Raw genomic sequence first — 24,817 nt, forward strand, 5'->3', positions numbered from 1 at the left:
TGAAAATGTATCACAGTAAATATGTATATAATCAAAGTTACATTAAGAAATAAAAAACATTTTGTGTGTTTCTTTCCATGTTACAAAATGTCATTCACATATTCATGTCTTCCTGCGTGTTATAAGCCTCCTGTTAAAAGTGATTGTGTAGTGATTCAGATATGAATCAATAAGTCTGACCTAGGGGGAGATTCAAACCTCATAATTCATGTTACAGTTATAGAGCGAACAAGATAATTACTATAAGTACGATATTATTACTTTAACTCAACTACTGCCTACAATGTATTCCAAACGAATATGCAGGTTATATACATGTAGCACAGTGTTACTAGACTATCAGAACAAATCACTATATCAGAGGTAGGCAATCTGTCATGTTCCAGCTGTAGAGGAACTATAAGTCTCAGCAGGCCTTTCCAACATTTGCTGGCATCGTCATTACCTGTCAGCTGCAGAACCACAGAAGTATTATTTACTTGAACATAATCGAGATTTCTACAAGCGTAACATATATTGGGTGCTGGAATGGGTTGAAAATCAAAGAGAATTTTAATCTCTCTATAATATGACATAAATGGAAACACGAATATTAAACACGTATCGTTTATGTCAAGTACGAAGAAACGGGTTTATTTATGTTTTATTATTAGTTGTTTGGAAAAGGCACACTGTAGAGATTGGAGTGTATCTTACAATACAAAACAAAAATAAATCAGGTAATAGTTGTCATTGAGTCCACAATTGACACCCATATAATGGATAAGTGTCTAAACACAGACAAGAAGTTCCCTTTGAAGACAATAGATATTAGTACTTTAACTTTCTTCCTCGAATCTGTTTACATAAGTAAACTGCACAATCAGTTCATTCTGTGTCATTGGGCTGTATATGTGGTTAGAGTGGAGACAGCTTATCCAGACAACTCCTTACTCTGGTAAATGAGGTGTTTGCTTGGGGTCCGCTTGTGAGTCTTGGTTAACCCCTTCCAGCGCAGAACGGTGGGAAACCCAATGCAAACAATGTGCTGGTCAGCAGACAAGGAAGGGGTTACTCTGCAACTCATTGTTATCTAAAATCACCTGAGAGAGGACTCGGTTTCTTTCACAAAATGTACAATTAGGCGTTTGATCTACTTCATAAAAACATCAAGCGATTGACTTTGAAATGCACCCAGCACACATTTGCTGTCATTCTCAATGCCTGTCCCCTCATTTCCTAATGCCGAGCCTTCCTTAATAAACCACATTAACATGATTCCCCACAAACAGTACCTGGCACCGAAGATCAGATAAGGCTGTCTGCTCCGAGAGTCCTTTCCTGTTGCAGGAACTTATAGTGAATAATTATACCTTAGACTAGTAGCCCCCAATTTAATGTTTCCTTGTGCCATAGTCCCATCAATTCATACATAGATTATACTTCATTTCAATATACCTGAAATTCGTAACCCAATATCATATCAAATTCATTGTTCTTAAATGATAGTATTTAATAGTATCCAATTATTTCATTGTGCTTTATTACAGTCAGAATAGTATCGATTGAAACAACCTGGCTTCTCTGATTAAGTTTTTCTTAGTCAGTCTGTCCAGTTATATAATTTAAATGGCTCCACTAGAAGTGTTATCTTAACTTGAAACAATGAATTCGTAAAAGGGTTAAAAGCAATGATATAAGACTATCTAATCCTAAAATGTACTGATTCAATTACCTGACAGTTATATCATTAAGTGCCAGCCTTCTAGAAATGAACTTGGAGACAGTTTACTGTCCTCTAACTACTGTATTGAGGGATTAAGAGGATGTGACAGTCGCCTGACAATGGAAATTACTGTAACACCCAATAAGGCTATTGTTACAGACATCATTACAAGTGTTGGGTCGTTACACCCCACGTTGGGTCGAGGCCTTATATATCCGTGGGACAGAGAGGTAAATTTAGTGTGTGCACATTTGTGGAATCAGAGACCATCTCTGCCTGGGAATGGAAAAGAGATCTTACACCGTGGAATGGCTCTCAGAGAGCAGCCGTAGGAATACAACTCACCCTAATGTGGATTTATTCCGACGCAGGTTGGGTTATTCAGCTTTTCAGTATCACAACGAACACAATATTTTAAAGTCACCAGCAATGGACAGGCCTACCTCGGCCTGCAATGAGAAGGAAAATCAAATTGACCACGCAATTGCACTTTATCAAACCTCAAATACTCTACAAGGAGCACACGGTATGAATATATATTATTATGAATTTATTTTTGTACGTTTTTAGTTCTCTTGTTCTTTACAAATACTCTAATTTTTTAAAAAATAAACACAATTTCTACGTTGTTATCAATTTTGTACCTCCCTATTTATTAAGTGTAACTCATTTCGTTAGCAATTACGTAATTAGCGGAGTTCTTGGGTGTGGCAAATTAGCAAATTTGTTTTGTGGCAGGTCAGGAGAAGCCCTATTTTTACAATCGCTAATATATAATTTATTTGTGTATATATGCCCCCCCCATTTATTTTCACATTATATTCTATCCATGTGTAAGATATTTGTCCTCCGTTACCAGCCATAGCAGGCTTATATCGAAAGCCCGTTGTTGACTTACAGGAAGCATGGTGTGCATAGGAAAAAAAACCTGATCCACAAGACACATACGTTACTCTACAATTGAATTACTTTAGCTGTTGCACTATGTGATATTTTTATTATTATTAGAGATGCAGGTTGGGTCATTCAGCTTTTCAGTCCTTTAGAGTTTAAAGGAGACAGGCATTATATGGCTTTACAGCTACTGTGGAACTACAAGTAACATCATGCTCTGCCAATCAGAGTTTGGTAGTGCACACTAACGTGTAGTTCTACACTAGCTGGTGAGTAGCATGGTACAGAAGCATGAATGCACACTTTTATTTTATATAAACCTGGTGTCATATTAAACGTTTTGTTAATGTATACAATCCCTCACTTGATTGTTTATAAAAACTTTTTAATTCTAGTAAGGTCAGTGTATTGTGTATTGTTTTTCTACATTACTTTTGTATTCTTCTTCTACAGATGCTGCCACTTCGCGAAAGGCATTTAAGGAGGTCTCAGCCAGCCGGCCTAGTCCTGAACAAGAGACCTGTCAGAACTCCTCCTCTGACAGTCTGAAGAGTCCGGGGTCCCTGTCCGAGGAGGAGACCACCTCCAGGTCCCGCACTAAGTTCACAGACCAGCAATTACTGGAGCTGGAGAAGAGCTTCAAGGACCACAAATACATTGGGTCCAGCGAGAAGAAGCGGCTGTCCAAGGTGCTTAAGTTGTCAGAGACACAGGTAAGCTGAATCCTTGTATATATCTAGAGAACAGTCATTGTAGGGGAATATTACATGTTAAGTATTGTACCTCAATTCCTGTCGAGGTTCTAGATATATTCCAAGCCTTAACATTACTCTTTGGGAATTGCCATTCCCTAATTATATATTGTATATCTGCAAATATATTAGAAGTCGCAGTTTATTTCTTGTTCAAATTGTTTAAATATTATTTTAATATTATGAATATAATTACTCTTTTATTTTTATGTGATACATAAGGGGTGGGGAAATAAACATTTAGGGCCTGATTCATAAAGGAAAGTAAGGCAAAAAAAAGAGTAAAAGAGTATATACACATACAACACACAAACTGAAAAAAGGATCAGTTGGAAAAGTTCATAATAGTTGAACTTAATAGTTGAACTTGACTAACTACTATGGACCTGACTCGCTAATGAGAGTAAAGCAAAAAAAAAGGAGTAACTATGCACCTTGGCAAAACCATGTTGCATTGGAGGGGGAGGTACTTTTAAAATTTGATGTCAGATTTATAGTTGGGGTAGGGCATGTCCTAGATCAACTTTAAATTTCAGTGTAAAAATAAAGCTATCAAGTATTTGTCAGTTAGATGGAAAAACAGCCAGTATTTAAGTTATGTGCAAAATAAACTAATTTGCACCCCATGCATTGTAATATGGTTTGTCCCAGAAAACATTTACTCCACACCCCCCCAAAATGACCCGGTCTATGTTTCTAAAGATCTAATGAACAGGAAGATGCTTCAGCTATTTACTGAGAGCGTGAGTTTACGTTTTTAGTACGGATTCAAATGTCCTTCAAATCGGTTTTTATTTATTTTTGTTTTAGATTAAAACCTGGTTTCAGAACCGGAGGATGAAGTTCAAACGTCAAAGTCAAGATGCAAGAGTGGAGGCTTTTTTTTCCGGCGTGTACCTTCCTTACTACAGCTACCCAGACTTTCAATCACCGGGCAGCTCTCTAAGGCCGGAGCTGGCAGTGCCCCTTACTCCTCCAGCACCAGCTCATCCTTTTGGACCACTTCATACTACGGTGGTTAGGCCTGGACTACACGCAGCGCCCATTCCTCCTCCAAGTCTTGGTTCTTACCCTTGCCCTCCTATGGTTGTACACCCTATGCTTAACGAGCCAGTTGGTCGCAGATACACACCATATTAACCTTACTGGGGGCACTTTTTTTTTTTTCTTTTTTTTTTTTTTTTCTTTAAATATTTTTATGGACAGTTGAAAATGTTGCACATATTTATTGTAAGTTATTTTTATTATCGGTGCATTTTTTACCATTTGTATGCATTGAACTGTGGATAAAATATAATTTGGCCGTTATAATTAATCAGAATAAAATGCTTATGTTCAATGATTATTGGATTGTAAGTAATTTTTTAATGCCAAAAATCAATGAAAAAAGATTGTGTATTGACAGTACTGTTTGAATGGTCTCTGCTGTCTTCTTGTGTTGCTTTAGACTAGCTGCTATTGTTGATCTAAAAACTCACAAGGACTTAGTCCACCAGAACTAGCACAGAGCCATAAGGTCTAGAAGTTCATACCCTCCAGTGATTTCAAAGATGCTCACAACTTGAATGTGTGTGTTTTATTTGGATTATTTTTGTCTTCACATCGCAGCTTAAATAGTAAAGCAAAGTGTGTGTCTGAATTGGGACCAGTGTATATGAACTAAAGTAGGAAGAGTGGATTAAACAAAAGTTGCAGGTGCATGGGAAAAAAAAATTGAATGAAAAGGAAAAAAAAAAATTTCAATGTGTTCACTCTTATTATAGCAGTTTCCTCAAACTTTTCTAGGACAAGAAGTCCTTGTTGCAGGTGGGTGTAAATATCTCTTAGCGTAACATTTTGAAATATCATAATCATAAGCTTTTAGTGGGTATGTCCTGGGCAGGATCTGTTACAGGAGTTCTTTCCATTCATTGATGAGAATGGTGGTCTTTAACCATCTATTAATTACCCCAGCCCAGGTTACTGCACTAGTAGCATAATTGGAAATTCGAGAGCAAAGCAATTTTTTACCAGGTTGGGGTCCGCTTGGGGGTCTGTTTCAACTACATATTGGTTTATAATATATTACACCTCTTTATAATTGTAAATTTGCATTTATGAATGTTTCCTACAGGGATACATACTGTGTTGTTAGGACTCTGTACCTTCATAACGAATGCTGTCTATGACATAAATGTAAATGGGAAATGGGAAATAAATGTAAAAGAATTAAGTCGAAACCAATGTGGCTAAATAAAAAGGTAAGGGAAGAAATGCAAAGGAAGAAGCGTGCATTTAAATTGTTTAAGTCTGAAGGGTCAGAGGAGTCCTTCCGTAAGTACAAGGAATTTAATAAAACATGCAAAAAGGAAATTAGATTGGCTAAATTAGAAAATGAAAGGCACGTTGCAAAAGAAAGTAAGACAAACCCCAAAAAGTTTTTTAAGTATATAAATGGCAAAAGGATTAAAAAAGATAATATAGGACTCCTAAGAAGGGAGATGGGTGAATTGATAAATGATACTAAGGAAAAAGCAGAGGTATTAAACACGTTCTTTTCTTCAGTATTTACCAGAGAGGAACAAATGGCAGGAGTAATACATAAAAATGGAAATGAAACCATGCCATTAATTAATACTTGGTTGTCAGAGGAAGAAGTCCAAAGGCGACTGAAGAATATTAAGATAAATAAAGCTCCAGGTCCAGATGGCATACACCCAAGGGTCCTTATGGAGTTAAACTCGGAAATGGCTAGACCGCTATTTAATTTTCAGAGATTCAATCTCATCAGGCTCAGTACCAAGGGATTGGGGAATAGCAGATGTGGTGCCGTTGTTTAAAAAGGGGACGAGATCACAACCAGAGAATTATAGACCTGTAAGCCTGACATCAATAGTGGGGAAACTACTGGAAGGTATTTTAAGGGACAGTATTCAGGATTACTTGGTACGCAATAAAATTATTAGTGGGAATCAACATGGATTTGTGAGGGATAGGTCATGTCAAACTAATCGAATTAGTTTCTACGAGGAAGTTAGTGGGAACTTAGACAGGGCAGGACAGTAGATGTGGTCTACTTAGATTTTGCAAAGGCCTTTGATACAGTGCCACACAAGAGGTTGGTTTACAAAATAAGGGAACTTGGTCAAGGAATCAAAATTTGTACTTGGATCAAAAACTGGTTAGAGAATAGGGAACAGAGAGTTGTGATAAATGGAACATTTTCTAATTGGTCAAAAGTCTTAAGTGGAAGTACCTCAAGGTTCCGTGCTGGGACCACTCCTTTTTAATATATTTATTAATGACCTTGGTGATGGTTTAGAGAGTAAAGTTTCTATTTTTGCAGATGACACTAAACTCTGTAAGGTAATAAAATCAGAGCAAGATGTAGCTTCTCTACAGAGGGACTTAAATAAACTGGAGGATTGGGCGGCCAAATGGAATATGAGGTTTAACACAGATAAATGTAAGGTTATGCATTCAGGGATCAAAAACAAGAACGCAATCTATAAATTAAATGGAATTAATTTAGGAGAATCTATAATGGAAAAGGATTTGGGAGTGCTCGTAGACAGTAGACTTAGCAATAGTGCTCAATGTCAAGCAGCAGCTGCAAGGGCAAACAAAGTATTGGCATGCATAAAAAGGGGCATAGATGCAAGGGAAGACAGTGTAATTTTGCCACTGTATAAATCGTTGGTAAGACTTCATCTTGAATATGCAGTACAGTTCTGGGCACCACTCTATAAAAAAGATAATTTGGAACTAGAAAGGGTTCAGAGAAGGGCGACAAAATTGATAAAGGGTATGGAGTCATTAAGTTATGAGGAAAGGTTAGCCAGTTTAGGCATGTTTACTTTAGAAAATAGGCTTCTAAGGGGAGATATGATTACTATGTACAAATACATTAGGGGTCAATACAGAGAGCTTTCATGGGAACTTTTTACCCCAAGGACCATACACAGGACACGTGGTCATCCCCTAAGGTTAGAGGAGAGGAAATTTCACAACCAGCAAAGGAAGGGGTTCTTTACAGTAAGGGCAGTCAAGATATGGAATTCATTGCCAGGGAAGGTTGTGATGGCAGATTCAATAGATATGTTTAAGAAAGGGTTAGACAAATTTTTAGTGGAAAAGTGAATCCAGGGATACGACCGTTAATTTAAAATGTAGGATAGTAGTGGATATAGGGTAAAAATAGGACTGCAATATTGAGTCTGGGGGGATTTTCACAATTGAAACAGATTGGCGGTTGCTTACTCTGGATTAATTTCAAATAGAAGTGCAGGATCGCAGGAGATCCAAAATAGGTTGAACTTGATGGACTGGTGTCTTTTTTCAACCTCATCAACTATGTTACTATGTTACTTGCCTTTATTCCCCTCCCCTCCTCACCTCACAGTACTGCTCTGTCCTCCCTAACTTAGGTGTACTAGGGATGGTAATTCACTTTCACTATTCATACAAGCAACGTGGAATGGAACATTTATGTCTAATGGAAAACCGCAGCTGGAGGGTGAATTGCGTATATGACAAAAAAAAGTGACACACAAGGTTCTACAATGTTTAAAGGTTCTGATTGGATAATTCCTGATTCAGACTCTCCAATCTGACCCCTTCCCCCAGGTACTAAGCTGACTGCAGTAGTAGCTAAGGTGGGATGTTTGGGAGCAGAGCATTGTGTTACCTGGTGTAAGGGGTCAGTTTGGGGGGTCTGTAATCAATGCATGTTCCATAAACCAATAAAAGAACCATTGCTTAATAATGTCACTGCTGTCCCAGATGATAAACCTGAATATTGTCACCCACACACCCACAGGGATGTACATGTGTGCTACGGGGAGAAGACTGAAACAATTATTTCCCATAGTCCTATTTTTCGAGATTGTTTTGTTTTTTTATACAATGTGGAGTGTTTATTTCTTTTTTTCATAGAATTTTATTTTGTAAGTAACTAAAATTGCATTTAAAAAAAACATTTATAACAAAATCATTAAAATTATCCTGACACCATCCCAGAGTGGAGGCATATGTTATCGTGATCATCATCATTTATTTAGAGTTCTGTGTCACCGTACCAGTACGGAGCCTATCACGTGACTAGAAACCAGTGACATCACTGACTAATTAATATTCATGAGACCTGGCGTAAATTCATCCTGTGCTGATTCCTACTGAATTGATTTGGAAAATTCTCATGAACATTAGCAAATCCTAGAATATGAGTGACTGGACTGTCTAGGTGACAGGTGCATGTTAAAGAGAAAGTTAAAAATACAAAATTAATCTATGTACATTATGCATTTATAATATTTTATAATATAAAGGAGCGGAATTCAATTAGCCACAATACTACGGTACCCCAATATCCGCAATGTTACATTGCCGCATAGTGCCCCACAGACAATTTAAATCCCCCTTATGTCTTTTCTGTTTGAGGGGCCTATTTAAGAAGCCCTAAATCAAACTGATTTTTCTGCCTGATTTAGGCATTTTTATGTAAAAGGTTAATTTAAGAAAAGCCTAATGCAGAAGATATCCAGGATAGACCAAGTACTGCATTAAACCACAATTCCAGAAATACTCGTCGGAGTTTGGGCAATTTTATCTTTAGCTTTTCGGAGCTTGACCCTCAATCCTATGGGGAGAGCATCTCAGGAGAGGGATCTACAACTCCCTCTTCGCAGTGGCGGGACTACCATTAATGCGGCAAGTGTGGTGCACTGGGGCCCAGGGAGATAATAGAGCCCACTGCACGGCAGATGCAAAGGGTCAGAACTAGCGAGCTGTGGACCACCGGTTCCCTCCTCCCCACTTCCCAGCACCAGGGACCACAGCTCACTAGTTTCACCTCTGCCTCTACGGCAGCGTTGCTGCTCTCCCCTGCACTGTTTACTGCAAATGGCAACTGCACATGTGCGGTACAGACTCAGGGTCAGAACCTGAAGTCTTCCTTAGGACACTGTCCCGGCGATGACTGTTTTCTATCGGACACAATGTGCCATCATGACTTGTTTATTAAATTGCCCCGAAAAGTCATCTCTTATCGTTGCGATGACAGATGATACTTAGTGGAATAAAAACTTGATAATTATTAAATAATTCCCCTGGATAAGCGCGAAAACACAAAAAAAGAACACTTGTTGCTTTCTATTGGCACCTTACAACACAATAGGGCCAATTTGGAGTTGGATAAAATAAAAAAAACAGCATTAAGTAGTTGCTTGTATAAAATAATTAGCAAATATATAGAATGTAATAAATATATATTTTTTAAAAATGTTTCAGATTTGGATACATTTGCACTCAGAATGTTTACAGAGAAAGAATAAATGCGTACTTATATAGGCATATTGAGTCAGACAATATACTGTATCCCTTACTATAGCAAACAGATGCAAAGTATACACAGCATTCCTCCCAGTAAATACACTGTTCTCTCTTGTGTCTATGACACTTCTTTACAATGCATTGTGTAAGGATGTTCACTGACCCCCATGTTCTGGTTTTGGAGCTGGATTAACTTTGTGTTTTGGTTTAGGCAAATCCGGCCTTGCGTGTTTTGATTTTGGATCCTGATTTTTTTTTCTAAAATCCCGTTTTTTTTTATTTGCTAAAATCACATATTTTTGCATTTATTCCCCCTACATTATTATTAATCTCAATAAGACTAATTTCAAGTCATTTTTAGGCAATTTTGTCCACCTCACAGGTCACAATATTATTTTCATACACTTTCAAACAAAGACTGCAGATTTAGAAGACCAAGTCTGCCAGACCTATTATTTCTATTTCAGCAATGACAATTAGCAATGGAGCTCTCCTCTTTGTGTGTTACCTATATAACACAGTACAATGTGACTGCAAATCTAGAAGACCAAGCCTGCCAGACCTATTATTTCTATTTCAGCATTGACAATTAGCAATGGAGCAATAGAGCTCTTCTGAATGTCACTGGAGACTTTGAAGAACACTGCTACCCCTCCTTTTTCTTTTCTACCTATGAAACTGCCCAACTGCACTAGAAACTGCAAGAACTGTGCTACCCCTTCTGTGTCCCTCTGTGAAATGGCGCTGGATCGCCATGGAGGGCGGTACTTATAGAATACAAAGCTCCGACGACGTAACAATGACGTTTTGCCTCGTTTTCAATTCCGAGGGTGCTCGAAAGGACTAAGCCGGCTCAGCTCGGTACTCGGATCTGCTAAGTTTGGGTGTGTTAGGTTCACTGCGTATGACATCCAGGTACATACTGAGCAGTCTCCTTCTGGGGGTCCTGTCCATGTGTACCCTCTGAGTACCAGAAAAATTATATATTTTTTTTAATAATCTAAATATAGAGTCCATCCAGCACCAAGTGTTTGTGTATTACACCATTTACATCTTAATTTGGGCAACTTTCCACATTTGTTCTACTAATGTCTAATGAAGTTCATTTGTTTGTGGATTTTGTGGCAAATTTTAGTACCTGGGTTTATTATTTCCACCAGGTTAAATCTTTCTGCAGGTATGGTGGAGAATGGTAATATGCCAGATACTCTCTGAAGTTACATGTAGACTTCAATACAGATAGGCTAACATTTTACCATTGAATACACAGTCAGGGCTGTAACTAGGACTGTGCGAAAGGGGCAACCACCCAGGGTGCAAAGCTAAAGAGAGAGGTGCAGGGAAATTAATATTTTTGGTTCATTTGAGGGCAACGGGGCGTCACGTTTCCTTTTTGCCCCAAGCGCTAACATTTTTAGTTACGGCTCTGCACGGTGTCCTGCATACAACATGTCATATTTTTGTCTATTATGAGAAATATAGGAGAGGGAGCTGGGGCTGACTCCTCCCGCTCTTTAGCATCTACAAGTAATACGCCTCCTAAAAGTTTTATCCGGGGATCATCATCAGTTATTTATATAGCGCCACTAATTCCGCAGCGCTCTACAGAGAACTCACTCACATCAGTCCCTGCCCCATTGGGACTTACAATCTAAATTTCCTAACATACACAGAGACTAGGGTAAATTTGATAGCAGCCAATTAACAATTGGGACAAAACTGGAGCGCCCGGAGGAAACCCACACAAACACGGGGAGAACATACAAACTCCACACAGATAAGGCCATGGTTGGGAATTGAACTTATGACCCCAGCGCTTTGAGGCAGAAGTGCTAACCACTAAGCCACCGTGCTGCCCATATGCATCCAAGTCTAGCTCAGTTGCATTGACTTAAACATGACCTTACTGTATTCAGCTTTTATTTTACTGTCCCGAATCCCTAAATTAAGCAAAAATATTTATACATGGACGTATGCATCCTCTTTTTTAAAGCATGTGCAGTGCAAAAATAAAAATGTTATGCAAAAATAAGTGGACTCTAAATGAGGCCCATTATATACTATTTACACTGCACCACTCAATGCTGAAGACTGACATGCCACCAAATAATATTGTATTGATCAATGTATAGACTAATCCACAATACTCTAAAGTGTATAACCTTAAACAATATATAACTAAAATATCATATACATTTATTAAAACCAGTGACTAAAAACAACATAAACAAGTGTGTGTGAGGGAATAAAAATAAAATAACAAAAAACAAATATAATAATAGCCTTGAAAAAGCAGCCGAGCGAAACGCGCGTTGGCGTTTCAGGGCTCCTGAGCTGCTCTCCTTACCATTGATTCTCACCATACTGATCGCTCCTCAGTTTATATAGGCAGGGACTTGTCACATATCCCTGCGATCAGTGGGAATTGCTACTCTTTGCCGATGTCAGCGTTTCTCCACCGGAGAGAATATTACATTTAGCGGAGAGCCTGTATTTCTTTATGCCCACTTTGCTGTATAAACACAACTACCAACGAGATACTATCCTCGTATCTTTTGTTAATTACCATATTGGGGCATATCAGGCGACATCTGACCAGCGCTATTATCAAGGCAATTAATCATACTGCTATTTAGGAGTCACACCGTACCAATTTAATTGGGCCTATTAAAGCTCCTTTTTTGATAGCAACAGGTTATTAAACACTTATTGCTTTTGTACGAGTGTGTTGTTTCAGCTTTGGAGCCCTTGCAACATAAATTGCATTTTATATTTTGTATCACTGTGTGTTTATACGTTTTCTTTTAAATATTTTGCTCCTAATTCTACCTTTTTAACGCATACCAATAAAATTTAACTATTTTAATCCTGCTATTGGAGTGCCCCATATACACATATTTTGTCTCTTTTTTCTGTGCTTATAATAATAATTGAAATATAGTAGTTGTATATAAATGAAATTCCACAGCAAATACAATATAGAACAGGTGATATATAAACAATGTTTTCTATCTATCCATAGGTGAGTAGAACTATTAATATGTATACCCGGTGGTGTTATAGCTAAAGCTGGGTACACACTACACTGTTTTCCTCCAATAATCGGCTAAATCAGCCGACATAGGACCGCTCGTTCAAAAGACGGGTCAGTGTGTGCAGTGACACTATGGTCGAAAGTCTGCCCAAATAGGCGATTGTCGCCTCATTTGGATGGTCGTACCGTTTAATATTTTCGATCCAATCTCGTTTCCGCTGTGTAGTGTGTATAAACTGCCGACCGATCCACAACAGTGAGTATGAAATTACCGTCAATGCTCACGACAGCATGGCTGTAAAAAGTCGCTAAAGGGACATCCGCTCTTCCCTTTATCGTCCTAAACAAGGCTAGTGTGTATGCAGTCCATGGACCGAGCGATCGGACCATCGGCCGCATGTAAAATCGCTCGGCATAAAAAGTTGGTCGAAATTTCTGTAGTGTGTACCCAGCTTTAGTTTTTACCAATCATTATAAAGCCAGAGACATAAGCCACAAGATCCAAGTGTTCTTTTCCTTATTTCATGCAAGCTGTGGTCTAACAACATTACCAAACATCTTATTTACATTTTTTGGAGTTTTCTACTCTCTCCAAATTAAAATTCTTTATTTACATATCCTCAGGTCTGCTTCATAATATGCCATATTTGTTATTGTCAAATTGATATACAGCTACTATATGCAATTTATTGTTATATTTATTATTTTGTTATATGGATATATTTTTGTTACTTTGCTTATTTCTTTAATTTTGTTTCTCACTTACACTGGTGGTATTGTCAGCAAGTTTTAGTAAAGTATTTGTTATTTTAACTGTATATGTTTTGGGTCAAACATTTTAGGGTGCTGTAGTTTATATGTATATTAGGCTTCTTTTACATTTGTACTCTTTTTGGTGATCAGAGAGAACTAGCTATAGTTTGCCCTCTTTTCCATTTTTATTGCTTTATTTTATTTTGTTTTAATTTATGATTTAATATTGTGTTGAACCAGAGATTCTGTATTTTGTCACCATAACATCTACACTTTTAGAACCTTGTACACAAAAGCCTTCTGACAAGCGTTCAGCTTGCTTTGCTTTACATCAATTCTAATGTGTCCTGCAGCACTCAGAAGCTTTAACCTTCAGTAATGTACAATAGGGATCTATGGGATTATGATCATTACACAGTGCACTGTGCAGCAGGGGACCTTTGAGAGTATGTTTGCAACACTGTTAAAAATGAAGATAAAATACAAGATTTATTTGCTCTTTAACCCAAAAAAAATAAGACCTAACACCTGACCACATAATTCTGAGCAATGACACCTCACCAAACAATACTTACTGTCTACACATCACCATACCATACTGACACCTCACCAAATAATGCAAACTATTGACACTATACCTTATAATATTACTATTACTACATTATTACTCCGCCCCCTTCCATGTAGCACTTTAGGTGGTAGTACAGCGTTAACACTTTACTGCACAGGTTTGACACCTTACCAAACAATAGGGTCTATTGACACCTTGGAATATACATTTGTACAGCAGTAGTTGTCCCCACACAATATTGGATATATGAACACTATTAACACACAGAATTACCACTCACCACTCTAAATTTTATATTAAACTTTATTCATAGTTGCCCATCCTCAGGGAATGGCCGGGAGACTCCCGAATTTCTGGGAGTCCTCCGGGGAGAGGAGAGCAGCCTCCCGGTTCCTGGCCCATACGATTAGTTGGCTGGTAGGGACAGGGCTTAGTGACGCGGTACACAAGTCATCGCGGCCCCACCCCCCCACTATAATTGGGCAAACTGTGTCACATTAGGGGCCAAGTTACTTGTCCCACTTGGCCACGCAACCAAATATCACCAACGAGATCTCCCCTCGTGGAAGGGAGATCTCAAAAGTTGGCATGTATGACTTTATTACACAACATCGAATATCAGAACAATATTTTGCAAATCATTTATAAATCATTTATAAACAATGAGTGGGGGATTAGTTACAGCAACGCAAATTTGGATTCATTTATGACCAAGCATACCTACTTTGTGTAAGTGCACCTAATTTTACCGGCGATCACATAAAGATGAGAGCATGTGTGTGGATGCAGAAGTTTGCACCACCCGATGGCAGGAGTTGGGCTGATGAAGGGCGTTACTTGCTATGTGCAGGTTAGGTTAGAACGCCCACTTTGACGCTAAAATGCAAAAGCAAGATTTCATTTTGCAGGACTATATTATTACAATGAAATAAAGGGTGGAGACAGAGGGATTGCATGCTAGGTGGGTGGGCACACAGCCTTTTCTCCCCACAGTAGGCTTCAGTTACCCACCAGAGTTTGGGTTTTCTCCCTATACCCATAATGGGACTCCTGTCAGCTCTTTAATTTGGAAAAATGTAATTAAACACAGATAGTCACCTGTCATAATTAATAAATGAGGCTGCACCAAGCAGTATTTTAGGAGTAAAACAGAAAACCTTCAATGAATATTTTTACTGTTACCACTTAGACATTTTAGATGACGGCCGAGTGAAGATGCACCTGGTAATGTGATGGGCGGCCAATTAGGTGCATTGTGGGTCCAAAGATGTTGTGGCTCATAAATAACCCTTACCGTCGCTGCTAGCAATCTAACTATCTGATTGGCTAATGGTTACTGCCCTGACCCTAATAAAACAATCTAAAATCTGAAATTTGGGCATATATTTTCTAAATGCGAGAAGCCAATAAACCCTTCTCTTTTCTGACCTATATGGACTGTAATGACTAATCTATTACTGTTATCCAGTATTTATAAATATGCATGAAATAGCAGAGCTGTACGATATAGTCTAGTTATAGCCCTTTCTTTTAGAATCTGCTACTTTACAATTAGTCCACTATGAGTAAAAAAAAATTGCCAATATTGTATGCATGCATAATAATATTCACTGCCTGAGACATCACTGTAACCTTTCACATAATAGAATCTTATATGATTGGGCAACACAGTGGCTCAGTGTTAGGGCCGTCTATTCAAATTACTTAAGGGGGACCCAGTGTGATAAAGGAACATATTAGGGCTGTCTATTTGGATTAATGACGGGGAAAAGTGTGATGAAGGAACATATTAGGAGCAGAGTGATGAAGCTATGTGATGAAGGGGGAACTGTGTGATGAAGGGGGCAGCAGTGTGGTGAAGGGGAAGCAGTGTGATGGAGGGGAGCAATGTGATGAAGGGGGCAGCAGTGTTATGAAGGGGGCAGCAGTGTTATGAAGGGGGGCAGTAGTGTGATGATGGAGGAGCTATGTGAAGAAGAGTGCAGCAGAGTGATGAAGGGGAGCAATGTGATGAAGGGGGCAGCAGTGTGGTGAAGGGGAGCAATGTGATGAAGGGGGCAGCAGTGTGGTGAAGGGGGAGCTATGTGAACAAGGGTGCAGCAGAGTGATGAAGGGGGCAGCAGAGTTATGAAGGGGAGCTGTGTGATGAATGGGGAGCTGTGTGATGAAGGGTGCAGCAGAGTGATGAAGGGGAGCTGTGTGATGAAGGGGGCAGCAGTGTGATGAACGGGAGCTATGTGAAGAAGGGTTCAGCAGAGTGATGAAGGGGAGCTCTGTGATGAAGGGGGCAGTAGTGTGATGAACGGGAGCTATGTGAAGAAGGGTGCAGCAGAGTGATGAAGGGGAGCTGTGTGATGAAGGGGGCAGCAGTGTGATGAATGGGAGCTATGTGAAGAAGGGTGCAGCAGTGTGGTGAAGGAGAAGCTATGTGATGAAGGGGGCAACAGTGTAATGAAGGGGGCAACAGTGTTATGAAGGGGCAGCAGTGTGATGAACAGGAACTATGTGATGAAGGGGTGAGCAGTGTGGTGAAGGGCAGCAGTGTAATGAAGGGGCAGCAGTGTTATGAAGGGGGCAGCAGTGTGATGAAGGAGGAGCTGTGGGAAGAAGGGAGTGCAGTGTGATGACGGGGAGCAGTGATAAAGGGGAGCAGTGTGATAAAGGGGGTACAGTGTGATGAAGGTACATGTTACAGCCCTCTATTTGAATTTCTTGTCATTTACATTTGGACTAATAAAGGGAAGAAGATATCCATTGCTTTTAACAAGTGCATAATACATAGACAAGGACTCAAATCACCACAAAAAATTGTCAGTTGTCGGCTTATTGTGTCAAGATTTTTGTTTTGACATCTAACACATGGATATCTCCCCTCTAGAAGTCCTGTGTTGTAGTAGTGGAGTCTGGACAGCATTCTGCATCAAACATCACTTCATCTGTACTGCTGGAGGAGGTAAGGATTATCTTTTTTATTTTTACAGAAGTGAAGTGTGTGAGGGTCTGTGATGTGTGGTGGTGGTGGTTGGGGCAGCGTGAGGTAGTTTGAAACTTTGCCTAGGGAGCCGAGAAAGCTTGCACCCGCTCTGCAAACACCTAGGGCTATTTTACTGGTGGTAATAAAGTTCTTACTTAAAATAAGCATTATTATTCCTATATAAGTGACTGAATATGCAGATCTAATATAGGGCATAATAATTACTAATTGTACATTATAATGGATACTTATTGCAATTAATCATCTTTATACTATTCTCCTGCGCTAGGTACACACTGAAGAATTTTTCGACCAACATTTTATCTCAAACGATTGTAACTACGACTTAAGGTCCGATCAGTCTGGTGATTTATGCATACACACTGACACGATTTACCTTCAGATCTGTGCTCTTCATCTGGTCCTTTATCTGGTCCTCCAGTCTTCAGAGAATAACAGCACAATATTCATTCATTCAATCTTGTCACATTGTCGCACTGATTAAACCGCCTTGTTATAGCTATCCACATGTCCTAACGGATTACGTTGGCTTCTGTGACTCTGAAACGAAATATTCTGTCTCAGAACGAACAAATGAATTCTTTCTACAGCACTCTCTACATTTATTCACTGGGACATTCATCGCTAGCATCAGCTGAAAAGAACACGACTCTGTAAACTCTATGGAGATCGTGAGCATGAGTGCATACACATTACATGATCAGTGATTGGTCGGAAAATATTAAACAGTACAACCAACCAAATGAGCCACTTTTAGACCATCTTTACACACTAACCCGACTTCCGACCAAGTGGTCGTATGTCGGCTGATTTGCCCGATTATTGGCCGAAAATGCTCCAGTGTGTACCCAGCCTTTGTCACTGGTAAAATGATTTACAAGTAGCAATTGCAAAAATAAATACTGTGTGCAAATAGAAAAAATGTTAGATATCACTAAAGAGTTCTCTGATCATATAAATGAAGGAACAGTTTGAAATATTCCTCGGAGACTTCTAATAATCTTATAACCTACAGGAAGAATACCATTTATAATAAAATGCAAATGTGTCTAATTACTACTACTGAAATGATGAGAATTACAAGTAATGACACTACTAGACTTTTTATAAAATAACTAAATATTAATTTTAATGTATTGAAAACAGTTAGGTTAAGAATGTTCAGGTAATTGCTGTACAAGTTACATTTATATTATACACAGATTGTCCATTTCACAATTTAGTTTATATATTTCTGTATTATAATTTAAATTATTATAAAAACAAACAAACAAAGAAACAGCAGCAAACAACGATTTTGTGACACAAAAAAGGTCCCACAGATACTACATATGTTGAGTACTGAAAAAGGGATTATATTGTTCAGGATGGGTATTGTTCATGATAAATTGGTGTGGGACAGGCAAGGATAGGAATCTTGGATCTTGCATTTGGTGGTATGACAGTTCTGGGGCTTGGTATGAATGTGTCTGGTTTGGGTAAAAGTGCAAATTGTTGACTGATACTGGAGGTCCCTGATAGTAAGGGACGGGATGAGAGTAGTGTGCAGAAGATGTCTTCAGGCGATGCTGGTGGTCTTGCATCTGTCTTTTCAATTTCATCCTTCGATTCTGAAACCAAGTTTTGACCTGCAATTAAAAAAAACTTCTTTAAATACACAGTCATCAGCAGCTATTTATATAGCACCACCAATTCTGCAGCAATGTACAGAGAAGTTGCTCACATCAGTCCCTGCCCCATTGGAGCTTACAGTCTAAATTCCCTAACATACACATCAAAAGACTAGGGTCAATTTGATAGCAGCCAATTATCCTTCTACTATGTTTTTGGAGTTTGGGAGGAAACCGGAGCACCCAGAGAAAACCCACAAAAACACGGGGAGAACATACAAACTCCACACAGATAAGGCCATGGTCGGGAATTGAACTCATAACTCCAGTGCTGTGAGGCAGAAGTGCTAACCACTAAGCCCCTGTGCTGACCATATGTATCCAAATCTAGCTCAGTTGCATTGACTTAAACATGACCTTGCTGTATTCAGCTTACGTTTTACTGTCCCGAATCCCTAAATTAAGCAAAAATATTTATACATGGACGTATGCATTTTTTGTAAGCATGCACAGTGCAAAAATAAATATGTTATGCAAAAATAGGTGGACTCTAAATGAGGCCCATCATATACTATTTACACTAAGCCACCGTGCTGCCTGTACACTGAAAGTTTGAGAACTGATAAAATGCTATTTAAAAATAGTATCTAAAAAGTATCTTGTTCAACGGATAATGTACAAATAACCGATGTTACTCTTTATTCCAGCACTTTTATGTCAGAAAACAGAGCGACATTGAGATTTCAGTATCTAAAGCGGCAATGGCAGGACCCGGCAACTGAACAATTTAATCTAAGGGTTAGGATTAGGGTTAGGTGCCGGCTCCTGCCATTGCCACTTTAAATACAGAAATCTTAATGTCGCTGTTTTCTGTTTTCAATGTCCTCTGTCTGTTTTAATGTAAGTCTGCATTTAATCCATGTCGCTGTTATAGTAATCAGATTTTTTTTGCATATACACTTGTTGTCGCTAATACACTCATCGGAATAACATACCCCACCCCAAATAACAACATGCATAAAATACAACTTATAGGGGGGTATTCAATTGTTTCTTTTAACGCGCTAAAACAAAAAAAAAACGAGCGCTCTAAAAATATTACCGTTAATACTGTAATTACTCGCTAAATTTCATCTCGCAGCTCCCTGAGCAGCGAGCTGAAATTCAGCCCGCTGGCAGCGAGTAAGTACCGTATTAACTGTTTACGCGCGCAAAATTACCGTATAATATGAAGTTTTTTTCGAGCGCTCGTTTTTTTGGGTTTTAGCTCGTTAAAAGAAACAATTGAATACCCCCCATAGAGTTGTAACAGCTATACACTCAGTTAAATAATTGGATGAGGATGAATGTTCCCACACTTTGTCAGAACTAGTTATTTGAATGTTACATGATGTTTGTAGCACCATGAGTTATGTGATTTCCACATGCTCTCCTTTGCAAAAGGAATGAGTTCAAGAGCCTATAATATAATTATTTTGATAGATATGCCAAGAGCATAGGAACAAATCTCAATGCACATTCCTTTCCAGTATATATTAAAGGACCATTAAACATAAAATACACATTATCATACAAATACATGCCATTGATCTTACCAAGCAGTGTCTTTTGAACATCAATCATATATATTTTCTATGGACACACTGCCCCCAGTGGTCATTCTGTCATGGCTTCACCATGACATTTAAGTCTTGAGCTGAATATCTCTCAGACATGGCAGAACCATTGATTTTTTTTTTATAAGGAAATCTATACAAGTCATCATTTTTTAAATAAGTAATATTTCAGTCCAGTAACTTTGGATAATCCACAAATGTCTTATATGGCAATGATGTTCTTATATACCTGGATTTCGGATAATTGAAGGGAACTTGACAACTTCTTCCTTTCAGATGACCCCAGGTATCTCTGCTTTTTGAACATCTCTTCAAGCTTGCAGATCTGCTGGGAGGTAAAGGCTGTTCTCATCCTGCGCTGAAGATCACTCTTTGGGCTGGTCCCCCCATGGTCCACTTCTTCTTCTTCTCGCTGACCACTCTCTGAACTGTGGGAGTTAGTCTGCTCACTCTCGTCCTCTGAGCAACTGGGAGTGAACTCATCAGCACCTACCCAACCCCTGAGTGGAGCTGCAGTAACAATGAGAATAAAAACAAAATATATTAACATAAACATTCCATACAATAGTGAGGCTTTAGCTTTATAATTAGATAGGCAGTGCTAATCTACAGCATTCAAGATATTCTCCATCCCCTCCCAGTACTAAAATATTTTCCAAATTCAGATCAAGTTCAAAATTAACAAAATTAAGCTGAAAATGAGATAAATCAGAAAAATAACAATTTCTGTAGTAAAAGGCTGCTTAGAATTATGTTTACACTATTTTTAAATAATAATCATTAAGTGTGATGGGACCAAGGCAACCCTAACTAATAATGTATTAAAGATAGATTATTTATTAACTGTGTACCACTTTATCCAACATCTCCTTCCCGATAATTTTTGGAAGTAAAATAAATGGTCGGTAAAAATCAAATAAAGTTAAAATAAAATAAAATCTACATAAGCAATTGGTTGCTATAGGCAACATTTCCACATTTCAAATCTGCAGCTTGATACATTTACTCCCAAATTGCAAATTTAATTTATAGTAATAGGTAACACGTAAGCAAAATATGGTTTAAAAAGATAATTATCTACATAATGGTTTATACATGTATTGCAGCCATAGTAATTTAAACAATCTTCTTAAAGTATTTGTCAGCTTTAAATATAAATGGCTAAAAAAAACAAACAAACCTCAAAACCAAACTGAATTGAATTATGATCATATGATATGTTCTAGTGAAAGAACTATAAACCAGCATAGTTCATACATAAATATACAGATAAATTGTAAGAAAGAGCTAGTTAGAATTTTTATGGTTAAAATTAAAAATTTAAATCCAATTATCAGTCAAATTCTCTGGATATGTGATAATGGGTTTCCAAATTATTGAAACATATTTAGATATACAAGTAAATGACTTACCAGTTGGGGAAGATGCATCGTTTTGTCGGCAAGAATCCTGCTCTTCAGAAAAGTTCTTGAGGGACTCAAGATCTCCGGAGGGTTCCGTTGGACTATCTTTCCTCTTGGGCTGGGTGAAAGTTTCGGAATGTCTACATGGAGGTTGTGGCTGTGGCACACACGGGATGTGAGGTTTTGAGACTACTTTATCGGCCAATGTCTCTTCTTTACTTCCAGTTAGAATAAAATCTATGGAAAAGCTTTGCCTGACCATGCTGAAGTCCAGAGAGGGTGTTGCCTGGATCTACCAGCTTTGTGTTGTGTGTGCTGTAGATCTTAGTCTATACTGAGTCACTTTTATAGTTCATTGGACATGCAAATGTGAGTCACTTCAAAGGAGGAACAAAAACCATGGATAATAGCTATCAGAGAGGGCTAATTAACGTTACCAAGCCAGGTTCTCACTTCTGACAAATGTCCCTGGCCCTGGCTCCAGTAAGTCTGCTGGATTACCATTGTCACCTGGTGATTTTATAGTGGGGTTTTAGTCTACACTAATAGCATATTACTGTATCCTAATTCCCATAGACAGACAATGCAGAAAGGGGTGACCATCCCAGCCGCTCTGTTTTCTTTTCATATCACCATGTTGTTTGTGGGCAAAGCGATAAGATGAGTCTGTTGCACTTGATCCATTTAGATCCTTTTATTTTTAATTACCATGGAGGGGAGGGTATAATCTAGAAATACACAGTTGGGCAGACTGAACATAGGGATGCCAGTTTGTATTATTGGCTTTTATTTATGTAGCGCCATCATTTTCCATGGCACATTATGATAATGGGTTGCATGGGAGGTTTCCTACAGATACAGACTGATATAAAAGGTAGAGAGAGGGTCCATTGTTATTATACTTTATTTATTTATTTTTCAATTTTATTATCAGTCTTGCAGGAAGGGTGTGTTACAGTGATACCCAGTATATTACTATATAGGACCAAAAATAATCACAAATGTATATGGATTAAGCAGTTTAATGGCTAAATGGTTCAAGATGTTTGCAAAAGGGTTAGATTATATGTAAATAAGTATGATTTTAAACAGTGCCAGAGTCACCTAACATAGAATCTAGATGGGAATCTTTTGTGTCCACATAGAAACCACAGAGTCAGGTCCATTGTGTACATGTGTGCGTGTATATATATATATATATATATATATATATATATATATATATATATATATATTTATTTATATAAATAAATATATATATATATATATATATATATATATATATATATATATATATATGTATATATATATATATATATATATATATATATATATATATACACACACACACACATATAACACCCCATGAAAGGACCCCTCCCAGATAAATAAAACAGTTTTGAAAATCAATAATAACACACAAGCACTGTAGTCATGTTTTTATACCTGAACTTTTATTTTCAAATGCAAATTGTCTTATTTTTTTTCTATTTGTCTCAGATTTGTTATTGCATGTTGTGTGTCAATATTTTCAGTGCTGACCTGCAGCATTGTGTGACTGTGATCTCATGCTGTTGCCTTTTGTGTTTTATATTTTGGCCTGCTGGCTGGATAGAGGAATAACAATACCCCTCTGTTGACATGGAAGCTTCTCATACTGTTTGTAGCCCCTCCCCAGTCCGATGTCTATTCTGAGCATTGTATCTGTCAACTTGTATTTTATTATGGAAAATCCAATGAAACTAATTATTTTCTTGTTATATGTTATTATATTTCAACTACTACATTGATCCCATTTTAGCCTAAACGTTCAATACAGTGGTATTCCCAACATAATGTAAATACTATTACAATCTGCCACAGACTATTTCAGTGTTATCAGTGATGTCATCATGTAGAAAGAGGTGACCTCATCACTTTTGAATTTCACAGCCCAGACGGTGGCTCAGTGGTTAGCACTTCTGCCTCACAGCACTGGGGTCATGAGTTCGATTCCCAACCATGGATATATATGGGTGCAGTTTGTATGTTCTCCCTGTGTTTGATTGGGTTTCCTCACACACTCCAAAAACATATTAGTAGGTTAATTGGCTGCTATAAAATTCACCCTAGTCTATGTGTGTGTATGTTAGATTGTAAGCTCCAATGGAGCAGGGACTGATGTGAGTTCTCTGTACAGCGGTGCTATATAAACAGCTGATGATGGTTTGTTACTTGCATTATTAGTAGTGTTTAGAGTTCACTTGCAGCTCCCTCTAGGGTTTCACCATATAATAACCCACAGTAAATGCATGTGGATAGAACAAAGTTCCAGGAATGCTAGTAACAGTGGTAATGGGTATGTGATACTAGACACAATGGTGTTATATCCATTTACTTGCTCTAAAAACACTAGTAAAATGCAGTGCATAGGAAGTCATAGAAACGCTGGTAAATTATCTGTGTTTATAAGCTATAACTTAAGCTGAGTACACACTACAGTCATTTCATGCAATTGTTGCACAGATCACACGATAAACAAACGTTTGTTCAAATATTGCAACACTGTGTTCTCTCCCACGATCATGTTTTATCGCACCAAAGCATGTTGTATCGTTTCATTTGGTTTTATATACTCACGATCAACGATGGAGCGATGTCGGGCAAATTTGGAAGTGTGTATGCACTCACGACGAGCAGATCTCTATAGAGCAGGGGTTGGCAACCTTTTTCTATAAGTGTGCCAGTTACAATTTACACTCAATTTACACTCATTTTATGATGCCAAAAGTAATGGAACCAGCAAATAAACATTATGCCTCATAATCGTGCCCCAATTCACATCATGCCTCCTAATTGTGTTCCCTAGTCACGGTATGACACATAGCTGTGCCCCCTAGTCACAGTAGCCCCCTAGTCACAGTATGACACATAGCTGTGCCCCCTAGTCACAGTAGCCCCCTAGTCACAGTATGACACATAGCTGTGTCCCCTAGTCACAGTATACACATAGTTGTGCCCCTTAGTCACAGTATGACACATAGCTGTGCCGTTTAGTCACAGTATACACATAGTCAGCGTCGGACTGGCCCAGCGGGCTACTGGTGAAATCACCGGTAGGCCCGGCTACCTTACGGCCACACCCCCTTTTACCCATGGGCGGAGCTTACCTGGAGGCCCGTTGTCCTCATGACGG

General features: G+C 38.4%; 2 protein-coding genes across 2 annotated transcripts; one reads left to right on the plus strand and one right to left on the minus strand.

Moving 5' to 3' along the window:
• Positions 1 to 1,971: 1,971 nt before the first annotated feature.
• On the plus strand, positions 1,972 to 4,621 carry LOC142160225 (homeobox protein vex1-like). The gene is made up of 3 exons (XM_075215164.1): positions 1,972 to 2,231; positions 3,053 to 3,312; positions 4,162 to 4,621. Exons 1-3 carry the CDS (start codon positions 1,988 to 1,990, stop codon positions 4,489 to 4,491), a joined length of 834 nt encoding a protein of 277 aa, XP_075071265.1. The 5' UTR covers positions 1,972 to 1,987; the 3' UTR covers positions 4,492 to 4,621.
• Positions 4,622 to 17,947: 13,326 nt separating this feature from the next.
• Positions 17,948 to 21,904, minus strand: LOC142095299 (homeobox protein pv.1-like). Its single transcript, XM_075178256.1, has 4 exons — positions 21,652 to 21,904; positions 20,469 to 20,749; positions 18,519 to 18,641; positions 17,948 to 18,022 (listed from the first exon to the last, which is right to left on the minus strand). The coding sequence occupies exons 1-4, from the start codon at positions 21,902 to 21,904 to the stop codon at positions 17,948 to 17,950; spliced, it is 732 nt and encodes a 243-aa protein (XP_075034357.1).
• Between the last annotated feature and the right edge of the window lie 2,913 nt (positions 21,905 to 24,817).

This window comes from Mixophyes fleayi, chromosome 6, assembly GCF_038048845.1.
Source record: "Mixophyes fleayi isolate aMixFle1 chromosome 6, aMixFle1.hap1, whole genome shotgun sequence".
NCBI lineage: Eukaryota > Metazoa > Chordata > Amphibia > Anura > Limnodynastidae > Mixophyes > Mixophyes fleayi.